The sequence below is a fragment of the Podarcis vaucheri genome (genome assembly GCF_965113315.1).
Source record: "Podarcis vaucheri genome assembly, chromosome: 1".
Taxonomy (NCBI): domain Eukaryota; kingdom Metazoa; phylum Chordata; class Lepidosauria; order Squamata; family Lacertidae; genus Podarcis; species Podarcis vaucheri.
The window spans coordinates 8,005,120-8,023,141 of NC_138759.1; the positions used below are offsets into that span (position 1 = coordinate 8,005,120).

Here is an 18,022-nt window from a genome sequence, read left to right on the forward strand (position 1 = left end):
TAAGCCTGAAGTGGGATTTGTGTGGAGGCAGTTTGGAGAGTGAGCAGTGTGGGTGGCTTCACCTGCTACAAATGGGCACATCTGGCATAGGAGCGGGCCCAGTTTATAAACACAGGTTAGCAGCCCGAATCCCTGGCCTGACTGCCTTTTGTGGATGGGGGAGTGGGGACTACAGTGGTACCTCGGGTTAAGTACTTAATTCGTTTCGTAGGTCCGTTCTTAACCCGAAACTGTTCTTAACCTGAAGCACCACTTTAGTTAATGGGGCCTCCCACTGCCGCCGCGCCACCAGAGCATGATTTCTGTTCTCATCCTGAAGCAAAGTTCTTAACCCAAGGTACTATTTCTGGGTTAGCAGAGTCTGTAACCTGAAGCGTCTGTAACCCGAGGTACCACTGTATTTCGGAGGAAGCAATGGTTTGTGAGACCTGTTATTCACGGCGTTCTTCCGTGCCCCATTCTCGGTGGGCCTTAAAAGCACGTGGCCGGCGAGCAGTCGCGCCCTTTGGGGGCCTAACCCCATTTGTCTTTGTTTAACGCAAGAGAAGCCCCAGAGGTTCGTTGGGTGTCCTTAAGAAAACTCGCAGGTGCTTCTTAATTTCTGGATTTAAGTTCTTTCCTTTAAAAAAGGTTAGGAGCCCTTAGTGCATGGTTTTTTCCGAGGGAAGCAGCGGCAAATCATTGCACCGCCCCCGAGGAAGAGCTTGTTTTACTTCGCCTGGCCCAAACCCTGCAGTTACATGCTTTTGGGTGTGCGTTTGTTTTAAATCCAAGCACAGGGTGAGGGTGGTGGTGGTTTGTTTGCTTTTTAATGGGTCGTTCTTTGGGGGGGGGGTTATGTAGGATAAGCAATGTGGACTTTGCGAATCCTCCCCCCCCTTACACGGAGGGGGGGGGGCTCGGCTCTTGAGCCTGTTGGGCGAGGAGGAAACTTGGCCGGGCTGAAAGCGCGGCGGCGCGGCCGTGTTTCCCTTTCGCTTCCCCCTCGCCGTCTGCGGCCTTGCGAGGCTGCAAACAGAATGGCTGTTCATGCTTCGAGGCTGCCTGCGGGGTTGCCATGGCGACGCACTGTTGGCTGCGAGTGCGCATGCTCGGGGGCGATTGAGCCGAGGCTTTTGGCAGGCTGCCCGGGGAGGCTTACCAGATGCTTTGAAATGGGCTGTCTCCTTTCTTCTCCTCCTCCTCTCATGTAATGTCCGATTCCTCCCTTTCCTTGCATTTACCTATTTATCTATTTATTTACCTATTTATTTGAACGGACCGGGGGAGAGGATGTGAGGAGCAATGCTGCAGAGCGGCGGCGGCTTCGGTGCAGCGAGAGAAAGGGACGCAAATATTTGCAAGTTAGGCTGAAGTACAGCGAGGCACCGAGAGCAGATTAGGTAGAAAAAGCAAATACATATATATACATATTTTAAAAACCCAGTTTGCACTTGGGAGGAAAACGCAGCACCCGGGTAAGGACTCCTCGCGCGTTCAGTAGGTGTAGCATTAATCCATTTCGGCCCCTGTGGGTGGGGGTGGCTTTTTCTTTTTCTTTCCTTTTTTTTTTTTTGGTGAGGGGTGGGGTTTACTTTTTTTTTTAAGTTTTCTGATCTCTTCAGCAATGCATGTGGCAATGCATGCAATCCTCTCTTTTTTTCCCCTCTCCCCCCCTTGCAAAATAAAATAAATTAAAAAATGCATGTATAGATATTTCTTGTTCCTGTGCCAGAAAAAAGAATGGCTTTTTAAACAAAATGGAGTCACTTTCCATGCAAACATGCTTTAATACTGAGCAAAGTGTAAGGGCTTGATCGTTTGTGGAATGTGGATTCTCTCTCCTCCTCCCCCTCCCTCATGTTGTTATACAGAGTGAATAGGCCACATTTTGCAGGGTGTGAACTGTTGCAATCTGCGCTAGGGGGTTTTTTGTGTGTGTGTCTGTGTGTGTTAGCATTTGTAAATACACCGTTGTCGCAGGTAAGTGAATGAAGGGCGATCCCCCTTCTTTTAACCCCTGGGTAATATTTTTATATGTCGTTTCTTACAACTGGTACTTGGCTCCTAAAGAGCTTCTGCCTTTCAAACAAAAGAGGAGGGAGGGGGGAGCGTTGTTTTTTCTTTTTTAAAATAAAAACTGCATTCCTGTGCATTTCTTTTTAGACCTAACTCGGAATTAAAATGTTGATAGAGACTGGAAGGTAAAGTACACCAGAAAGAGAGATTAGCATGGGGGGGGGGATGCAGAATCTATTGTTTCATGTGGCAGGAGAGAACCTTTATATAAAAGTGAAGATATGGAGATCAGTCTGGCTGGTGGAACACTGGCATTTGCTTTTTATATTGTCAGCAGAAATCATTCTTACTGGATCATTAAGTCAAAGTGTTATATATGTATCTCCTTAAAACCTAGTCCAGTCCTTTCCTCCTCCTCCCCCCCCAGTCCCCCCACAAGGAAATATTCAAGCATATTATGTTATTATGTCAGGTTTTTTCTTTTCTTCAGTGGTTTGATTCAGAAGTAAAATGCAGTCCTAAGAAGGGGCACTTCATCCGGCTTCTCTTCCTGCTATGTAAAATCTTTTACATTTAAAATAATGTAATATTTAAAATAACTGGGGTGGAGGTCTGTTCGAAACGGGCTGCGATTTTTTATAAACCTGCTTTTGTGCTGAGATTTTGTCACCTGGTGGTTTTTCTTGCAGTTCTGGCAGTGGAATGGGCCTTGGGACTGGTAAGCCACCTCTGGATAAAGGACACGCTGGGTCCAATCCACCAGTCACGGCTTCACTTGCTCCAGTGGAGATTGAGATTGTTTGAGGCTCAAACCCATGTCCTATTGAAATGTATGGTGCCTGTGTAACCACAGCAGTGCTTGGTGTGCTGCTTATTGTTGTGCCTCCCCTTTTCTGCATGCAGTTTTCACTGTACCTGTGTAGGAATTTGAACCCAGAACTCAGTCAGTGAAAAGAAACCAGTTCCCCCATTGCAACATACTACCCCAGGGGTCAGCAAGGTTTACCTCGCCTGGGCTGGTTAACTCCAGTGGAGATCCCTCCATGGGCCGGATCGCGCGGTCGCGATTTCCTGCACCTGTGCAAATGCGATTTTCTGCATCTGAGCATGCGCAGACGCGATTTCCAACACCAGGAAGGCAAGTCCCTGCACTGCGCTTGTTTAGCGCCGCACGCGGGGACTCACTGAATGGGCAGCTCTGGAGGCGGCTCATGGGCCGGTTAAACGACCCCCGTGGGCCACTTGTGGCCCTTGGGCCTTAGGTTGCCTACCCCTGTACTACCCCTTTCCCACATGGATATGTTAATACGTCAACTATTCTTATTCTTACATATTGATTTATCCTCTGATTTTTTCCCCCTGACAGTACTATAAGACCTTTGAACCATTCAAGTACTGAGTTTCGAGCCAGGAAATGTCTTCCTAGCCCTTGTAGCAAGTTGGCAATTTATCTGAAGTGACTTGTAGAAATGGTGGGTGTGATGTGGCTTTGCCATTCTTCTTCCCAAAGCCTGGTTTCTGGCTTTGTTATTACCGCCATGTGCAACAGTGCATCAAGGTACCATTATCCAGGTGATCAGGTTCTTTTTTTGCAGTTGTCCCAAAATACTGCTTGTTAATCCTGAGCTTTAATGAGTTGCTCTTGGGTTACAATTGAAAGCTTTTGTATTGAGATTTTATCAGGTTGAAAGCTATTCCAGTTATTATTCTCTTGCTCTTTTACACTTAGCTTGGATCCATACCTATCCCATTCCCCAGCAGGTGAGGAGGTGATTTCAGATTTGGCCAAAAAGGCCAAATCCATATGCAACTCAGTAAAATAGCAGAAGGCACTTTCTTTCCTCAGACATTGTACCCCTTGGATCCTCTGGTGTGTCCAAAAATGGGGACCATGTCCTCTGGCCTTTGTGATCTTGAAGGACCTTTACAGAGGTTCAGAGGGTTTATCTCAGAGGAGGCAGAAACACCAAAAGCAGCCATTTTGACTTTCTTCAGATTTTTGTTTTCTCTTTTTCTTGCTTTTTATAGTTATTGGAGATCTGCCTCAGTCAAGAGCCTAGATCAGGATTGGCTAACCTTTGGTTCTCCAAGTGTTGTTGGACCAGCTCCCAGAATCCCTGACCATTGACCATGATTGATAGGTCTGGAGGGAGTTGGGAGTCCCAACACCCAGAGGGGGCGCCATATGGATTACCCCGGTCTCCATGCTAAATTCAGTTCTAAAGCTGGGCTTACACACACTACATGCATTCGGTTCAAAGAGTTTGGAAAGTAGGGTGGAGGTGGTCATAGAATCTGATGAAACCCCTAGATTAAGATTGAAACCAGGGTTCCTGTAGATGATTGGTAGCTTTTAGTACTGTTCTTTATTCATATTATTACAGAATTTTATTGGGAGATCAGATTGTTCCCCAAAGCTTGGAGACAGCTGCATCTGCAAAAAAATACACGTTTGTTGAATGATAACTTTCAAAAGTGTGCAGGACTTTCATGTTCTGAAATTCCTTAACCTTGTAAACATAAATTTCCTTTCGGCTGAACATATTCAGTGCCCGTGCGACTGACAACATCTATACCTACTGCAGCATAATAATTACAATAGCCATTTGACTCCTGTGTCCTTGTTGGAAGGTGCATAACGTTTCCTGCGCAGAATGGACTTGACTCTCTTTCCAGCAATTTCGTAGTACTTTGATAAAATAATGCAGTAAAAGAAAATAGACATTTGTGGCGCTCTTGTTTATTTGGAATGCAAAAACCTAATTAAAACCTTTGCAGCATGTTTCAACACCTTGATACTGACACAGTGTGGTAACTTCAGCTGCCATTATAAACCTTTTGCATAAATGCTCTATACTCATATTTAGAATTCTCACTAAATATACACATTCCTCTGAGGCTATAAAAAAGATGGTTGGGAGGTTCTAGAAACTGCACATCAGAAGCAAATTCTGTGTTTATCTCCTTTTGAAGAATAACAAACTCTATTAAATTTTCTTCCTATTTAAAACCCTTTTAATATTTAAGGCAAAACTAGGAATGAGAGGTCTTCCCCAGTGCCATTAACATTTCCTTAGTATTTATAATAATAATAATTTGTTATTTATACCCCGCCCATCTGGCTGGGTTTCCACAGCCACTCTGGGCGGCTTCCAACAAAATATTAAAATACAGTAGTCTATTAAACATTAAAAGCTTCCCTAGACAGGGCTGCCTTCAGATGTCTTCTAAAAGTCTGGTAGTTGTTTTTCTCTTTGACATCTGGTGGGAGGGCGTTCCTCAGGACGGGTGCCACTACTGAGAAGGCCCTCGGCACTGGATCTCAGGGTGCGGGCAGAACGATGGGGGTAGAGACGCTACTTCAGGTATACTGGACCGAGGCCGTTTAAGGCTTTAAAGGTCAGCACAAACCAACACTTGATTTGGCTGTTGATTTCTGCAGGTGCCGGCTATATGTGTGGAGGAGGAACCACTCCTCACCAGCCTGAACAAGGGCTCCTGTTTACTTCTCTGGCAACAAATCAAACTTGGGTCACTTGCTGTACTTCCTTTATCACTGATAAAACCATTTTAAAAGATTGTAGTTACTCAAGAGAGCCCGTAATATTCCACAAATTCCTTAGTAGCACACAGTGCCTGCAATTTAGTCCAAGTTACTGGGGAGTAACACCCAATCTACACAGTGGGGCTTAAACCTTGGGTAGACATGCATAAGATTGTCCTATGCGTTTGAGGTTTCTATATTTTATTCTATGCAGAGCATAGCCCGCAATACTAAATAATTAAATTAAGAAAACTGCGATGAACTTTCATTATATTTCGTTTTCCAAGCTGATGTAAGAAGCACAAAAGTGCAAGTCAAGCTCATGAGTTTGGGGAAAACAACTCTCCCATTTTATTTAAAACTGTATCCCATAGCATCACTGAATGAATTTGGCAATCATCAAATATGAAAAAATAAGAGTCCTGCTTCCAAAGAGGAATCTATAGGGGCTTATAGCTTTGTTTACAGATTAGTAGGTTTAAGGCTAAGGTGTTTTCCCAGTGCTCCTAAGGGATTTTGGGATTGAATTTCTGTCCCTGTATGCATAAAGCATATGATTTGACACCAAGCATCATCCACCCTTTCCAGTCCAATCCCAATTTATGTGAAGCAGGTTGAATCAAATGGTACATATTCAGAACTCCATTCAGCACTTCGCTCCCAGTAAAAGTGTGCACAAAAGAAACCCTAAGATTACTTTTAACCATTTTGCTGTAACAGGATCACCTTGGTGTAATATTTAACATTTTGCTTAGTTACACCTGACACACATGCGCTAAACTCCTGAAGTACTTCTGAAGCATTTTATTGTGATGCTGTAAAATTTAACATAAAGGCTGGTGCACACAGTCTGTCAGAAAACAATAAATTGCAAAGTCTTAAGGATTCATGTGATGCTACTGGAGCCTGTCTGAGAAATAAACATTGAACAGAATGGCCCCTGCAGCACTGTGGAATACATATATTTGGCTTTCCTTCCCTCCCCTACCACAAAAAGTGAAAGAATATGAACACTAAGTGACTCTAATAATGTCAGCCCCCAAATACTCTCCAAATAAGCACTTGGGTGACACAACTTAGTTTTTTCTTCAGAACGAAAAGTTCCTTTAGTGAAGGAGAACCACGATAAATGCTCAAGAATAATTATGATTGTCAGTAGAAATGTTTGTTTGCAAAATCATGGTTTGTAGGCTGTCTAGAGGGGAGAATAACTCCCCCATGGAAATAAATCTCCTTTCCAGGAATATTTCTGTCATTAATGATGTGATCTGGGATTCTCTGCCGTCCATCCCCCCCCCCCCCCCCCGGGCATGTAGATAGATGCAAAAGTCACTTATGGAGAGGAGTTACCTATGTATCTCAGATGCAGCTGTCCCAGGATGTGTTGTAGTCGTTGGAATCCCGGGCTAGGAACAGGGAGACCAGACTAAGTTCCCATTCAGCCTAGAAGCCTGCTTGGTGACCTTGGGCCAACAGCCCTCTTCCAGCGTCGCCTGCTTCCGCAGGGTAGCTATCAGGACACAGCGGGGTTGGGAACAATGTATTCTGGTCCTGCATTCCTTGGAGGGAGACTGGGATTGGTAGCTGTCCCGCAAGAAGTGTGATGCTGCAGCAGATTCATGTCTCCCGTGCTTGGATGAGATTTAAAAATCAGTCGGCAAACGTGCTGCAGGAGTGAAAGCTTCATTCTTGGCATAGATCGCTTAATAGGGAACTCGGCCACCGGAAATTGAGCAGAAACATGAGAGAGGTGTTGGCATTCTTGGGGGAACCCCAAGGTTTTCAGAAGTACAAGCACCTTAAACTATGCAGAGGCCGAAGAGCCCAGCGGGGACTGAGCATGTTCACTAGCCAGAGAATGTGTCTTGTCAGTTGAAACCTGGGGGTGGGAGAAGGAGGCAGTGGTCCTGCTGGGGCCTCTTAAAGCAGGGGTGAGGAAGTGGCCCTCTAGGCCTCTTATCTGGCCCTTGGAACACTTCCCAGGCCACATCCCTTATTGGCCCTGTTTCACTTGAACTTTGCTCATTCCTCTTCCTTGTCTGGATAGAGGAGAGATGGGTGTGTGTGAAGAAACCAGTCTGCTGTGCAAAGGTAAATTCACATTCTTTGCTCTGTTTACTATTATTCTGGCCCCTCCTTCCGCTGGCCTGTGGCCCTCAGAAGATTGTCTGGAAGGAAACGTGGCCCTTGTTGTGCAAAGGGCTCCCTGCTTCTGCCTTACAGCTCACAGAATCCTGCAGAAGGGTGTAGTTGGCTGGAAAGAACCCTGAACCAGAGCACTTCTGCTAAGAGAGAAGGGTATACTTTGTGAGTTCAGAATTGAAGTGATGCTGCTTGTGGTTCCATGACTTTCCAGCTGAAACTGAACAGAGATTAGTGACTCTAATAGAGCACCTAACTTCAGCTGCTTTTCAGGTTAATAAGCCAATCCCTGTATATTTTCAGGGGCAGTGGTCTCTTGGGGATGAGGCCAGGCATCAGGGTCCCTTCAAAATGAAGACTGACCACTTGCATTTAACGGCAGCTCCAGATCCTGTCAAATCTCCATCAGACGTCAACATGCAAGACACTTTCTATCAAGTTGCTTGGATACCATATAACGTATTTTGGTGAATAGTTCCCTCTTGCCAATTTTATAATACTGTTTTTTTGCAGATCTGAAATTTGTCGAACTCGGCTCTCCGTATGCAAATGCTTATGATGCTGCAATTAAGGCAAAAGCATAGACATTTTTTTTAAAAAAATGTGTCTCCTTTTTTCTTTTCTTTTGGCAGCCTGAGGAAGAGCTTGATCCTGAAGAGAGGGACAATTTCCTCCAACAGCTTTACAAGTTTATGGAAGACAGAGGTAAGGCTTGACTGCCTTTTAGAATGATGGAAGCTCTGAACCTAGTGTGGAAGTGCATTTTAACAGTGCTATATTTAGTGATTGCGCCGAATGCTTGTGATGTGCTCTGAATGCTATTGAGACCACATTCCTGTGCATTCGAAGAGAAGTCCCATTGAACTTGGAGACATTTACTTCAGAGTAGATGTGCAAGGCATTTGGGCTCGTGTTTACAAACGTTAAGCATCACCATCACCTAAAATGAATCCTCTTAAGCAATCTTACTGCAGTAATGAGTTTGCAGCAGCATGCGAGAGAAGCGAGGCATAGGTATCTGCAGGTATGTGGGACCCTTTTTTGGGTGGAATATGGGCACTGCCAGATGACCAATTTATTGAGCATGCATCCTGACTTGTTTGCAGGGAGGTTAATAAGACATTGCATCAAAGCAAGTGTTATCCCACATTTTCCCGCATCTTTCCTTACTGCAAAATTTCAATCTTTGGGGGAAGTGGGTTTGTTGTGCAGGACCTCTCAACCAACTATAGTTGCACAACCTGAATTTGCCGGTATCTGACAGAGTCCCACCTGAGAATAGCAAGCATCTGAAAACCCCCTATATGTGTGCACCAACATCTTGAAGTATACCCAGAAGGTTATAGAAAGCCAAGTATAGAAACGTTTTATATGTTGATGTTGTATTTACATGAAAACCAATACAAATTATTTGTATTTGGATTAAAACAAAAAAAAAACACACACGCTGTAATGTGCTCCCAGTGACCAGTTCTTCCAAACTTGATCCACTGTGCTTGGTGCATGTTGTGGCTTCACCTTTTCAAGGGCCAGGCTTCTTCCATCAAGTTTGCTGTGGGTAGTCTAGGTTCAAGAACACAAAAGATTAAAAGCTGGCTTGTCAGGTCCAAATCCGTTGCAGTATCAATGAAATACTCCTTATATTCACTGCAACTTGAAGTGCCAGGCAGAGTGATAGCAAACTAAAGCGCTATATGCTGTGAAAGCAGCAAGTGAGCATGATTGTTTGCAATCATGTTGTTAGCCAATTTAAACCTGTTGTTACATGTTTGCGTTGAACTGATCCAAGGTCAAGGGGTTTAATTCGCATTAATGTTTTCACATTGAAAAAAGGGATATTATTATCATTTATTAAAATTGTTTTTATTTAAATTTCTACTGCCCTTCATCCAAGGATCACTGGGCAGTTTACAATATTAGTGTTTCGGTTTGCCTGGGATTCTGAGGTTGGTTTGCAACTAAACCATCTTAAGGTTGGTTGAAAAGGACAGATAAGACATTGAATTGCCTTCCTCAGTGCTGCTAGAAGTTAGCTTATTAGCGTTAGCCAAGGCTTCAAAAATCTCTTGCCTTGCGCAGCTACTAATTCTGAAATGCATAAAATTGCTCATTTTTAATCCTTGGCAACAGTTCTTGGCTGATGTTGCTGTCTCATGTAACATCTGTCTCCCAATACAGTGTAAAATACTGGGCAACTAATTACTGTTGCTGAACTAATCTAATACCTCATGGGAGGAGAAGCCCTAGCTCATTTTTGTTTGTAGGAAGTCCCTGGTTCAATCCGTAGCAGCTTCTGTTAAAAAGATTTCTGGTAACACTGTGCTGGACTAGATGAATCTGTGCTCTGTGTATAAGGCAACTTCCTGTATGCTCATATATTAATGTCTTGCTGTGGGTAGCATAGATCAACTGCCTAGAGAGATCCTTGAGATCCTTGCTACAGAACAGGATCTGTCTAGGAATGCTTGCTTTGGATGCTCTCTGCTGGTAAATGATGGAAATGAAAATGACTTCTGGAGATTTCTCATTTGGACTTGACATTTAATTTCTTGGCATTATGCTCTGAAAATCTGAAAATCTCAATTACCAGTAACCATCCATAATAACAGCATGCACATATTTAAGGGTGGTCGACTTCATGGGGCCACTGCATATTTTCATTTTCTATAATAAATCCTGGATTGCAGATTATATTTTTACGGTGGGGGGGGGGGACTGTGTTTATTTTTTCAGTTTGTATACTGCTAATTGCAGTTGTCTCTAAGCAGCATACAGGAGACCCAATGCAACGAGACTAAAAATGAGTCAAAACATAAAATAAGAACTGATAGAAATACCTTCTAAAATTCTTTTTTAAAAGGATTCGGTAAGCACTGGAAGTTCATTAGGAAGAAGGCCTGTCTGACACCAGCTAATAGAGAGTTCCACAAATACTGGGCATGCAGATCCTTGCGGATATGAGCCCTGGGGGACCATGCTGAGATTCCTGCATTGCAGGAGGTTGGACCCCAGATGACCTTTTGGGTCCCACCTTACTGTACGATTCCATGACCACCAACAGTGACTCCACTGAAGACTTTGGTGATCAAGCAGAGATACAAGGGCCTTATTTAGGCATCATATGGACAACCAGTGTGACCTTCTGAGTCCTGAAGGACTCAGTGCTGGGGATTGCCTGTCCCAATCTACCATCCACAGTGTTTTACACCAGTTTGAGTGGTTTTCTATAGTTGAGCCTTGGTCCTAATTGAACATAATAAAATACTAGGCTGCAATCCTGATTCCACTTTCCTAGAAGTAAGCCCCATTGAGTTCAGGAGGATTTGGTTCTGAGTAGACTGTTAAGATTGTGCTTTTAAGCTCTTAATGGTCATTTCCCCCTCCATTTTTTGCTGCTTGTATCCTCAACTCTTAAAAAAAATATTCCTTATTTGCAAAAAATGATTCTGTCAAATTACTAATTGATTGTTGAGTCTATTTATGCCCCACTCCGGAAGGGAGAAGAGGTTGGAATTTCCATTACCTTTAAAGGTGACATTCAACTTGACACATCATTATCTTAAAGCCAGTCTGTATCCTATTTAGAAGAATCTGTTTTACCAAAGCAGGCACCAGGTCTGCTTCGAGATGCTCACAGCCAAGCAGTTAGAAGAAGAAGCCTGTAATGTAGCCATGCAAATAACTTACCAGCCAAACAATAATAACAATTCACTTGCCAATATTTGTTGATTGATTGTGGTCTAATAGGCTGGAGGGGAATAATGGGACCAGCCGGGGTGCCTAGAGATGACATCAGGCAAGTGGCTATTTATAAGCTGTAAAGTGTAGATACGTGCTTTAGAGTAAAAGTGCAAAGCCTGTGTAATAAATGCTTCTTTTGGTATCTCTTTTATATTAATTAGGAACTCCTATCAACAAGCCACCTGTTCTGGGCTATAAGGATCTTAACCTCTTCAAACTTTTCAGACTGGTATATCAGCAGGGTGGGTGTGACAATGTAAGTATGGCATTTCTTAAAGCTAGCCTTTAATTTCAAGCTAACATTGTTTTAGTTTTCTATTTAATTTATATATGTGCACTACTGCACTCCTAAAATACTTCTCTACCTCCTGCACAGATTGATAGTGGAGCTGTATGGAAGCAAATTTATATGGACCTTGGCATTCCTATTTTGAATTCCGCTGCTTCCTACAATGTAAAAACTGCTTATAGAAAGTAAGTAGTCTCTCTTTTTATTTAAGGTACAACTACTCAAAACTTAGATCCGAATGAAATCATAAGCAGGATTTGGCAGGGGGGGGCGGCAATATAGACAATAGCAAGGGGGAATATCACTAACAATAACTTTACGGTGCTGTACAGGTTTTTAGCTACTGTACATTTTTCTGTCTTGCTAACTCAGCAGTCCCAACTGCTGTCTGCTGTGGCTAACAACTTAAACTTCCAAATGTAATATTACATTTAAAAGCAAAATGGTAAGTCGGCGGCAGCTAGAATTTTTGGCCTGATTTGGGCAATCATATTTCTGCTTAGTTAAGCCCTAAGTACAAACAAGCCTTGCAACTCCTCCTATAATCCCTTTGCTCCTCCCTTTACAGAAGTGAGCAAGCAAACTAGGAGAGAGACTTCAAGTTAACTTAGAGTTTTGCATTTTGTCCATACTGGGAAATGGTGATTAAATGGCTTCAGGACAAAACAGGATATTAAGCCATGGTTTGAAATTTTACAGTTTGACCTTTTCTTCTTTTTTTAAGTGTTGAGATTCTTGTACCCTGCTTAGAAACTATTGTAATTAAGTGGCATATAGATTGTAGAAATAAGGAAGTCAGTATGAATGACATGGGGAAATTATAGCTAACTGAAGACTTCCTCTTGACTTATTTATTCATAAACCGCCCTTTATCCGACGATCCCAGGGCAGTGTACAACATTAAAAAAATAATATACATAGCTTAATAACAATTAAAAAACCTTTAAAACAATTGCAGAAAAAAGTGTATCAACAATTCTCCCCTCATTTAAAATGCCATAGATTGTGTAAAGAGGAATGTTTTTGCCTAGCACCTAAAGTCATGTAAGGATGGTGCCAGGCTGACCTCTCTGGAGAGAGCATCCCACAGTCCGGGAGCCACCTCAGAAGAAGCCCTTTTTCATGTTGTCACCCTCTGTACCTCTCAGGGAGGGGGGACAGACACAGAAGGGCCTCAGGTGACAAGCACAGGGTCTGGGTCGGTTCGTACTGGGAGAGGCAGTCCTTATTTGTCATCTCAAGCGAAGGAGCTGCATGCGTGACCACAAGGTTCATTCATATCTCTGCTTATTACCCTAAGATACGGCCACCCAAGCCAGCCTAATAAAAATCACATTTCCAAGAGTCCTCTGTGCACTGAGCAGCCATATGTCAGGACACCAGGAAGACAGAGAGAAACCTTCTTCCCACTATGACTGAGGATTAAAATGAGAGGGTGGCATGGGGGAACGATAGCGCTTCAATTGTTGGGAGAATTATTCTGTAGATCAGAACCTCCTCCTGAGTTAGAGCAGAACTTGAGGGTGTTAAAGGAGTGCGCGTTCTCCCTCTGTGCTTCCTAGGTGATGGAAAAAGCCTTATTTTATTTTTACATTGCCAATAAATTCCTTTTCCGAAACCTGTAGGTATCTTTATGGTTTCGAAGAGTACTGCCGGTCTGCGAACATTCAGTTTAGAACCATCCACCACAATGAACCAAAAATAATAGAAGCAGTACAGAAACCAGAAGAGCCAATGGAGGAAAGTGTAAAAGAAGAGCCAGAGATGTTCCCCATAGAGGTTCGCAATGAGGAGGATGAAAACGATTGCAGCAGTGAAAGTGAAAAAGAGGAAATTGAGCAGAGGTCTCCTAGGGTAAGGTCCATCACTTACAACCTTGTGATATTAATTTGTTATGCTCAACTTTGGAATGGAAATGTGTTCCTATATGATTAGTTCTAGATATCTCTTTCTACTTTTATTTTATCTGACATCTGTTATACCTTGCTTGGTTATAAATAAATGGAAAGAAAGAAAAAGTACAGTAAAAAATGAGGTTCCTACTCTTGCTTTCCCAGCAGGGGTTTAATTAACCAGCTGTAGGCCAATGAGAGTAAGCTAATGTTTATTCTGGAAAAAGCTGGCACCTCATTTCCTCCTGCGTTTTCTCAGTCCTGTTTTCCTCATGGTTGTATCTGTTGCTGCTCAAGCTGCTTACGTGGTAACAGAATCCATGTTTTTAGATACCTATTCATAAAGCTGTGGTGGTGGCTTTCAGGTATATATTTTGCTTGTCCGTGAATTCCCTGATGCGCCGCTAAGTCAAGGAAAAAAGCTTTAACTTAATACTGCAGCAATGTATTGTGTAATCCTAACCTACCTTGAAGGCAGCAAGGCAGTTTAAACAGCATGCTTTCTTCTCCCCCACCCCCCAAAACCCCCAACTATTATAGGGGCGAAGGAGACTTGTTCGTGATGTCACTGTCGCTAAAAAGGAAGGCGAAGATGATAAAATGCCGGACAAACTAAGAGACAGCAACAAGGAGAACAAAGATGTAGAAGACGTGTCCAGTAATGCAGAAAAAAGGGAAAATGAGCTGCCACTTGGAAGCAGAAAGACCACACCAAAGCAAAAGGAAAAGAAAGCAAAAAAGGAAGAGGAATCTGACAGGGAGTCAGATGAAGAGGAGGACAGGAGGCAAGAAATATGTCTTTACTTCTACTTTTTGTCTGATGCTTGAAATTGGACACCCAGTGAAAATGACCCTTAATCCATGTTAAATCGCATCTCAAAAGGTGTCGTTTTATAGGGCAGGCTCAGTATAAGAACATGAATGGACAAAGTCTTCATCCTTTTTAAAAAGCTTGTGGCTAACAAAGAGCTTGGTAGTATGATGGCTCCAAGAGGAAGAAGGTTATAGGAAGCTTCAGTGCCAGGGTTGGGGAATCTGTGCACCTCAAGATGTTGGACTACAACTCCCATCATCCCTGAATATTGGCCATGGCAGCTGGGACCAGTGGGAGTTGGAGTCCAGCAATACCTGAAGGAGCCACAAGTTCCTGCAGTAGCTCTACACAAAATTCATGCCTTTTCTTTGGGGAAATAAATATATGCCAATTTCCATAGTTTCCCATTACCCGTAGGCTATGAATCTTTGTTGTTGTTTTGTCATGTCCGACTCTTCGTGACCGCATGGACCAGAGCACACCAGGCACTTCTGTCTTTCACTGCCTCCTGCAGTTTGGTCAAACTCATGCTGGTAGCTTCGAGAACACTGTCCCACCATCTCGTCCTCTGTCGTCCCCTTCTCCTTGTGCCCTCCATCTTTCCCAACATCAGGGTCTTGTCCAGGGAGTCTTCTCTTCTCCTGAGGTGGCCAAAGTATTGGAGCCTCAGCTTCAGGATCTGTCCTTCCAGTGAGCACTCAGGGCTGATTTCCTTCAGAATGGAGAGGTTTGATCTTCTTGCAGTCCGTGGGACTCTCAAGAGTCTCCTCCAGCACCATAATTCAAAAGCATGAATCTAGGCTGCCGTAAAGCAAAATCCTGGGGTGTTCAGCTTTAGCAAAAAAAAATCCCTATCTAAGGTGACTTCCGACAGCATAATCTGTGCTTGAGCACAGCTTATTCATGAGTTCCATCAGAAGGGAACTTTTTTAAGAATATGGATAGGAAGTGCTGTTGTGGTGCTGGGCTGTACTAGGCATTTACACAAGGCACTTTCAAAGAGTTTCTTGTATAACAGTAATATATTTGTGTGCAGGGTTCTGTAAGATGTAATATTCAAGTTGATGTAGCTATTAGGATTGCCCTGTTTAAGCCAGTTAGATTTATTTTATTTTTAAAACTTTGAGTTTATTGTTTTAAAACAATAAAGCCTGGCTTTATTGGGATTTATTTATTTACAAAATACGTAATAAAAACTGAAGGTAGCAAGCACCACCTCATGAGCCATTTATACTTCTTGCTTCAGAAACACTGTTTTACCTATATTCAGGTTTTAATTGAGTGACTAAAACTCATGATGATTTGATTTAAGGGGGTTGCTGCTCTAATTCCTATACATCCTTTGGCTTCTCCGATAATTGTTTGGGTACAAATTCAAGGTGGCATTAGAACACCATGCAGTTGTGCACTTGTTTGTGAAAGGCCTTTCTTTAACTAGTAGGCAGTCACTTGAGAAAAGTACTCGGCAGTAACAAATTAAAATGAATGTCATGAAAGGCTAATCGCGACTTGCATTGGGATTGACTTGAGCGCTTTCCATCAGCTCCACTGTGGCTCTGTGGGATTGATTAGGTGCTTGCACAAGATTCATTACTTGGAAAAGTGCACTTTTGCCTGGATTCAGTTGCTGAGTCACTTTCATCCAAGGCAGAGGTTGGCACTGCTGCATTGCCGCCATGCAAGCATAATGTAAGTGAGGAGGATCACAGCTGCTGCCCACGTCTGGCCTCTAATTGGTTTGCATCCTGTTACCTGTCTTGCTGCAGGGAAGAACTCGAAAACCGAGGAGAATCGGAAGGAGAGGAGGGCGACGAAGACACAGAGCCTTGCCTAACGGGAACCAAAGTGAAAGTAAAATACGGCCGGGGCAAAACTCAGAAAATTTACGAAGCCAGTATTAAAAGTACAGAGAATGATGACGGAGAGGTTTTGTATTTGGTGCATTATTATGGCTGGAATGTAAGGTGAGGAGAGAAGAAAGTCAACCTTGTAATCTTGTTTTGCAGTCATATTGTAGTGGCAAATAAACGTTCAGGTGGACTACTTGAGGCCCTGCAGACAGGTGCCTTCAGTCCTGCCCCTCCTCCTCTTTTATCCTGGTGTGCTTTGAACAGGCGTGAGCATCGTCAAGTGTTTTGCCTGGGCTGTATTAGGAGCTGCTTCGTGTAGCCATTTTTAAAAGTCAACTTGGGATGAGTCAATGTGCCCCAAAAATGTTCGCTTAGGAAAATGATACTGTCAGGAGTGCCCACACATGGTAAGATTTGATGGACAGTCTCTTGTTTACTCAGCAATGTTAAATGAAGACATGGCAAACCTTTGATGGTTTCCATTTTCTTTATGGACACAATTGAAACCTAAGAGCAATATCCAGGAGCAGGTGACACAGTGGGTCAGTGTGTCTGGTTGTTAACCAGAAGGTTGGTGGTTTGAGCCCACCTAGGGACGGCTGTGGCAGAATCCCTGCATTGCAGGGGGTTGGACTCGATAACCTTTGGGGTTATCTACTGTACAATTCTATAATTCTATTATCGGTGCAAGGGTTTCTGCTAGCGCAGTGGAACTCCCTCTGCCACGCACCCACTGGAGTGTTCTGGAGTGTTCTCCAACCTTCTGGAGCAGATCTGGGGAGGTACGGGGCACAGAGAGAAGGAAAAACTGTAAAGCAAGAAAGAAGTTGAGATACATTAAAAATATATATATAACAAGTCATTGGACAGTTTCTTCATTTTGGAAAAAAAGAATTTTATTTTACACCTAGAAGCATTCAATATCTGAAATGACTACTGACTTACTGGAAATGTTGGGATGTGCTGTTTATAGTTCGCCTACTAACTAACCTTTTAAAATTTAAAACATTGGGCGGGGGGTATGGTGCAAGACTTCCTTTGTAGGCTTGAAATCTAGGGGTGGGGATGCTTTTTCGGGTGAGATTCTTTTTACAATTAGCCTTTGCTCTAAAGCCATTTTTAACAGGAGTAATAATTCTGCGTGGTATGTTTTCTGTAGATACGATGAATGGGTGAAAGCTGATAGGATTATTTGGCCTGTGGAGAAGGGAGGCTCAAAGAAGAAGCAAAAGAAAAAAGCAAAAGTATGTAGCATTATTCATAAACCTTATTTTTTCAAACAACCTTTTTATTTTCAAAAAGGGGACTTTTCCCTTTCTGATTACCCTTTCTTTCTGTAAATCCTCTAAGATATGTTGCACAGTAGTAAAATGACCATTTGTATGTATCTGTGTTCAGAGTAAAGAAGAGAGTGAAAAAGATGAAAAGAGAGAAGAGGAGAAGCAAAAGGTGAAACGGGGGCGCCCTCCTCTGAAATCGACTCTTCTTTCAAACCTGTCGTGTGGTCTGCCCAAAACCCCTAATAGCGAAAGTAAACCAGGAGCCCGAAACTCGCGCAGCGGCCTGCCGGATGGCTCACCCTTGCCTAATGGGACTGAAGGTATTTCCAGTTCAGGACTGGGATTTTTGGTGCATGGTTTTTTACAAAGGCTCTTGAACAAGCAGCTAATGATGCTCTTTAGGATGGCAAATCTTTTTTTCTGATTTAAAAGGCATGAGGTGTAAAGCATAATGTGCTAAGTAATGGGCACA

At 43.1% G+C, this 18,022-nt stretch overlaps 1 protein-coding gene across 4 annotated transcripts in view; it reads left to right on the plus strand.

The window, feature by feature from the left end:
* ARID4A (AT-rich interaction domain 4A) overlaps positions 1 to 18,022 on the plus strand; it is a 61,944-nt gene that overhangs the window by 33,459 nt on the left and 10,463 nt on the right. For all 4 annotated transcript variants that reach the window (XM_082216698.1, XM_082216701.1, XM_082216700.1 and 1 more), the window contains 8 exons: positions 8,317 to 8,389; positions 11,587 to 11,681; positions 11,802 to 11,899; positions 13,340 to 13,568; positions 14,147 to 14,391; positions 16,187 to 16,384; positions 17,430 to 17,514; positions 17,669 to 17,870. In XM_082216698.1, the coding sequence (XP_082072824.1) occupies positions 8,317 to 8,389; positions 11,587 to 11,681; positions 11,802 to 11,899; positions 13,340 to 13,568; positions 14,147 to 14,391; positions 16,187 to 16,384; positions 17,430 to 17,514; positions 17,669 to 17,870 (1,225 nt within the window). The remainder of the gene's footprint in view (positions 1 to 8,316; positions 8,390 to 11,586; positions 11,682 to 11,801; positions 11,900 to 13,339; positions 13,569 to 14,146; positions 14,392 to 16,186; positions 16,385 to 17,429; positions 17,515 to 17,668; positions 17,871 to 18,022) is intronic.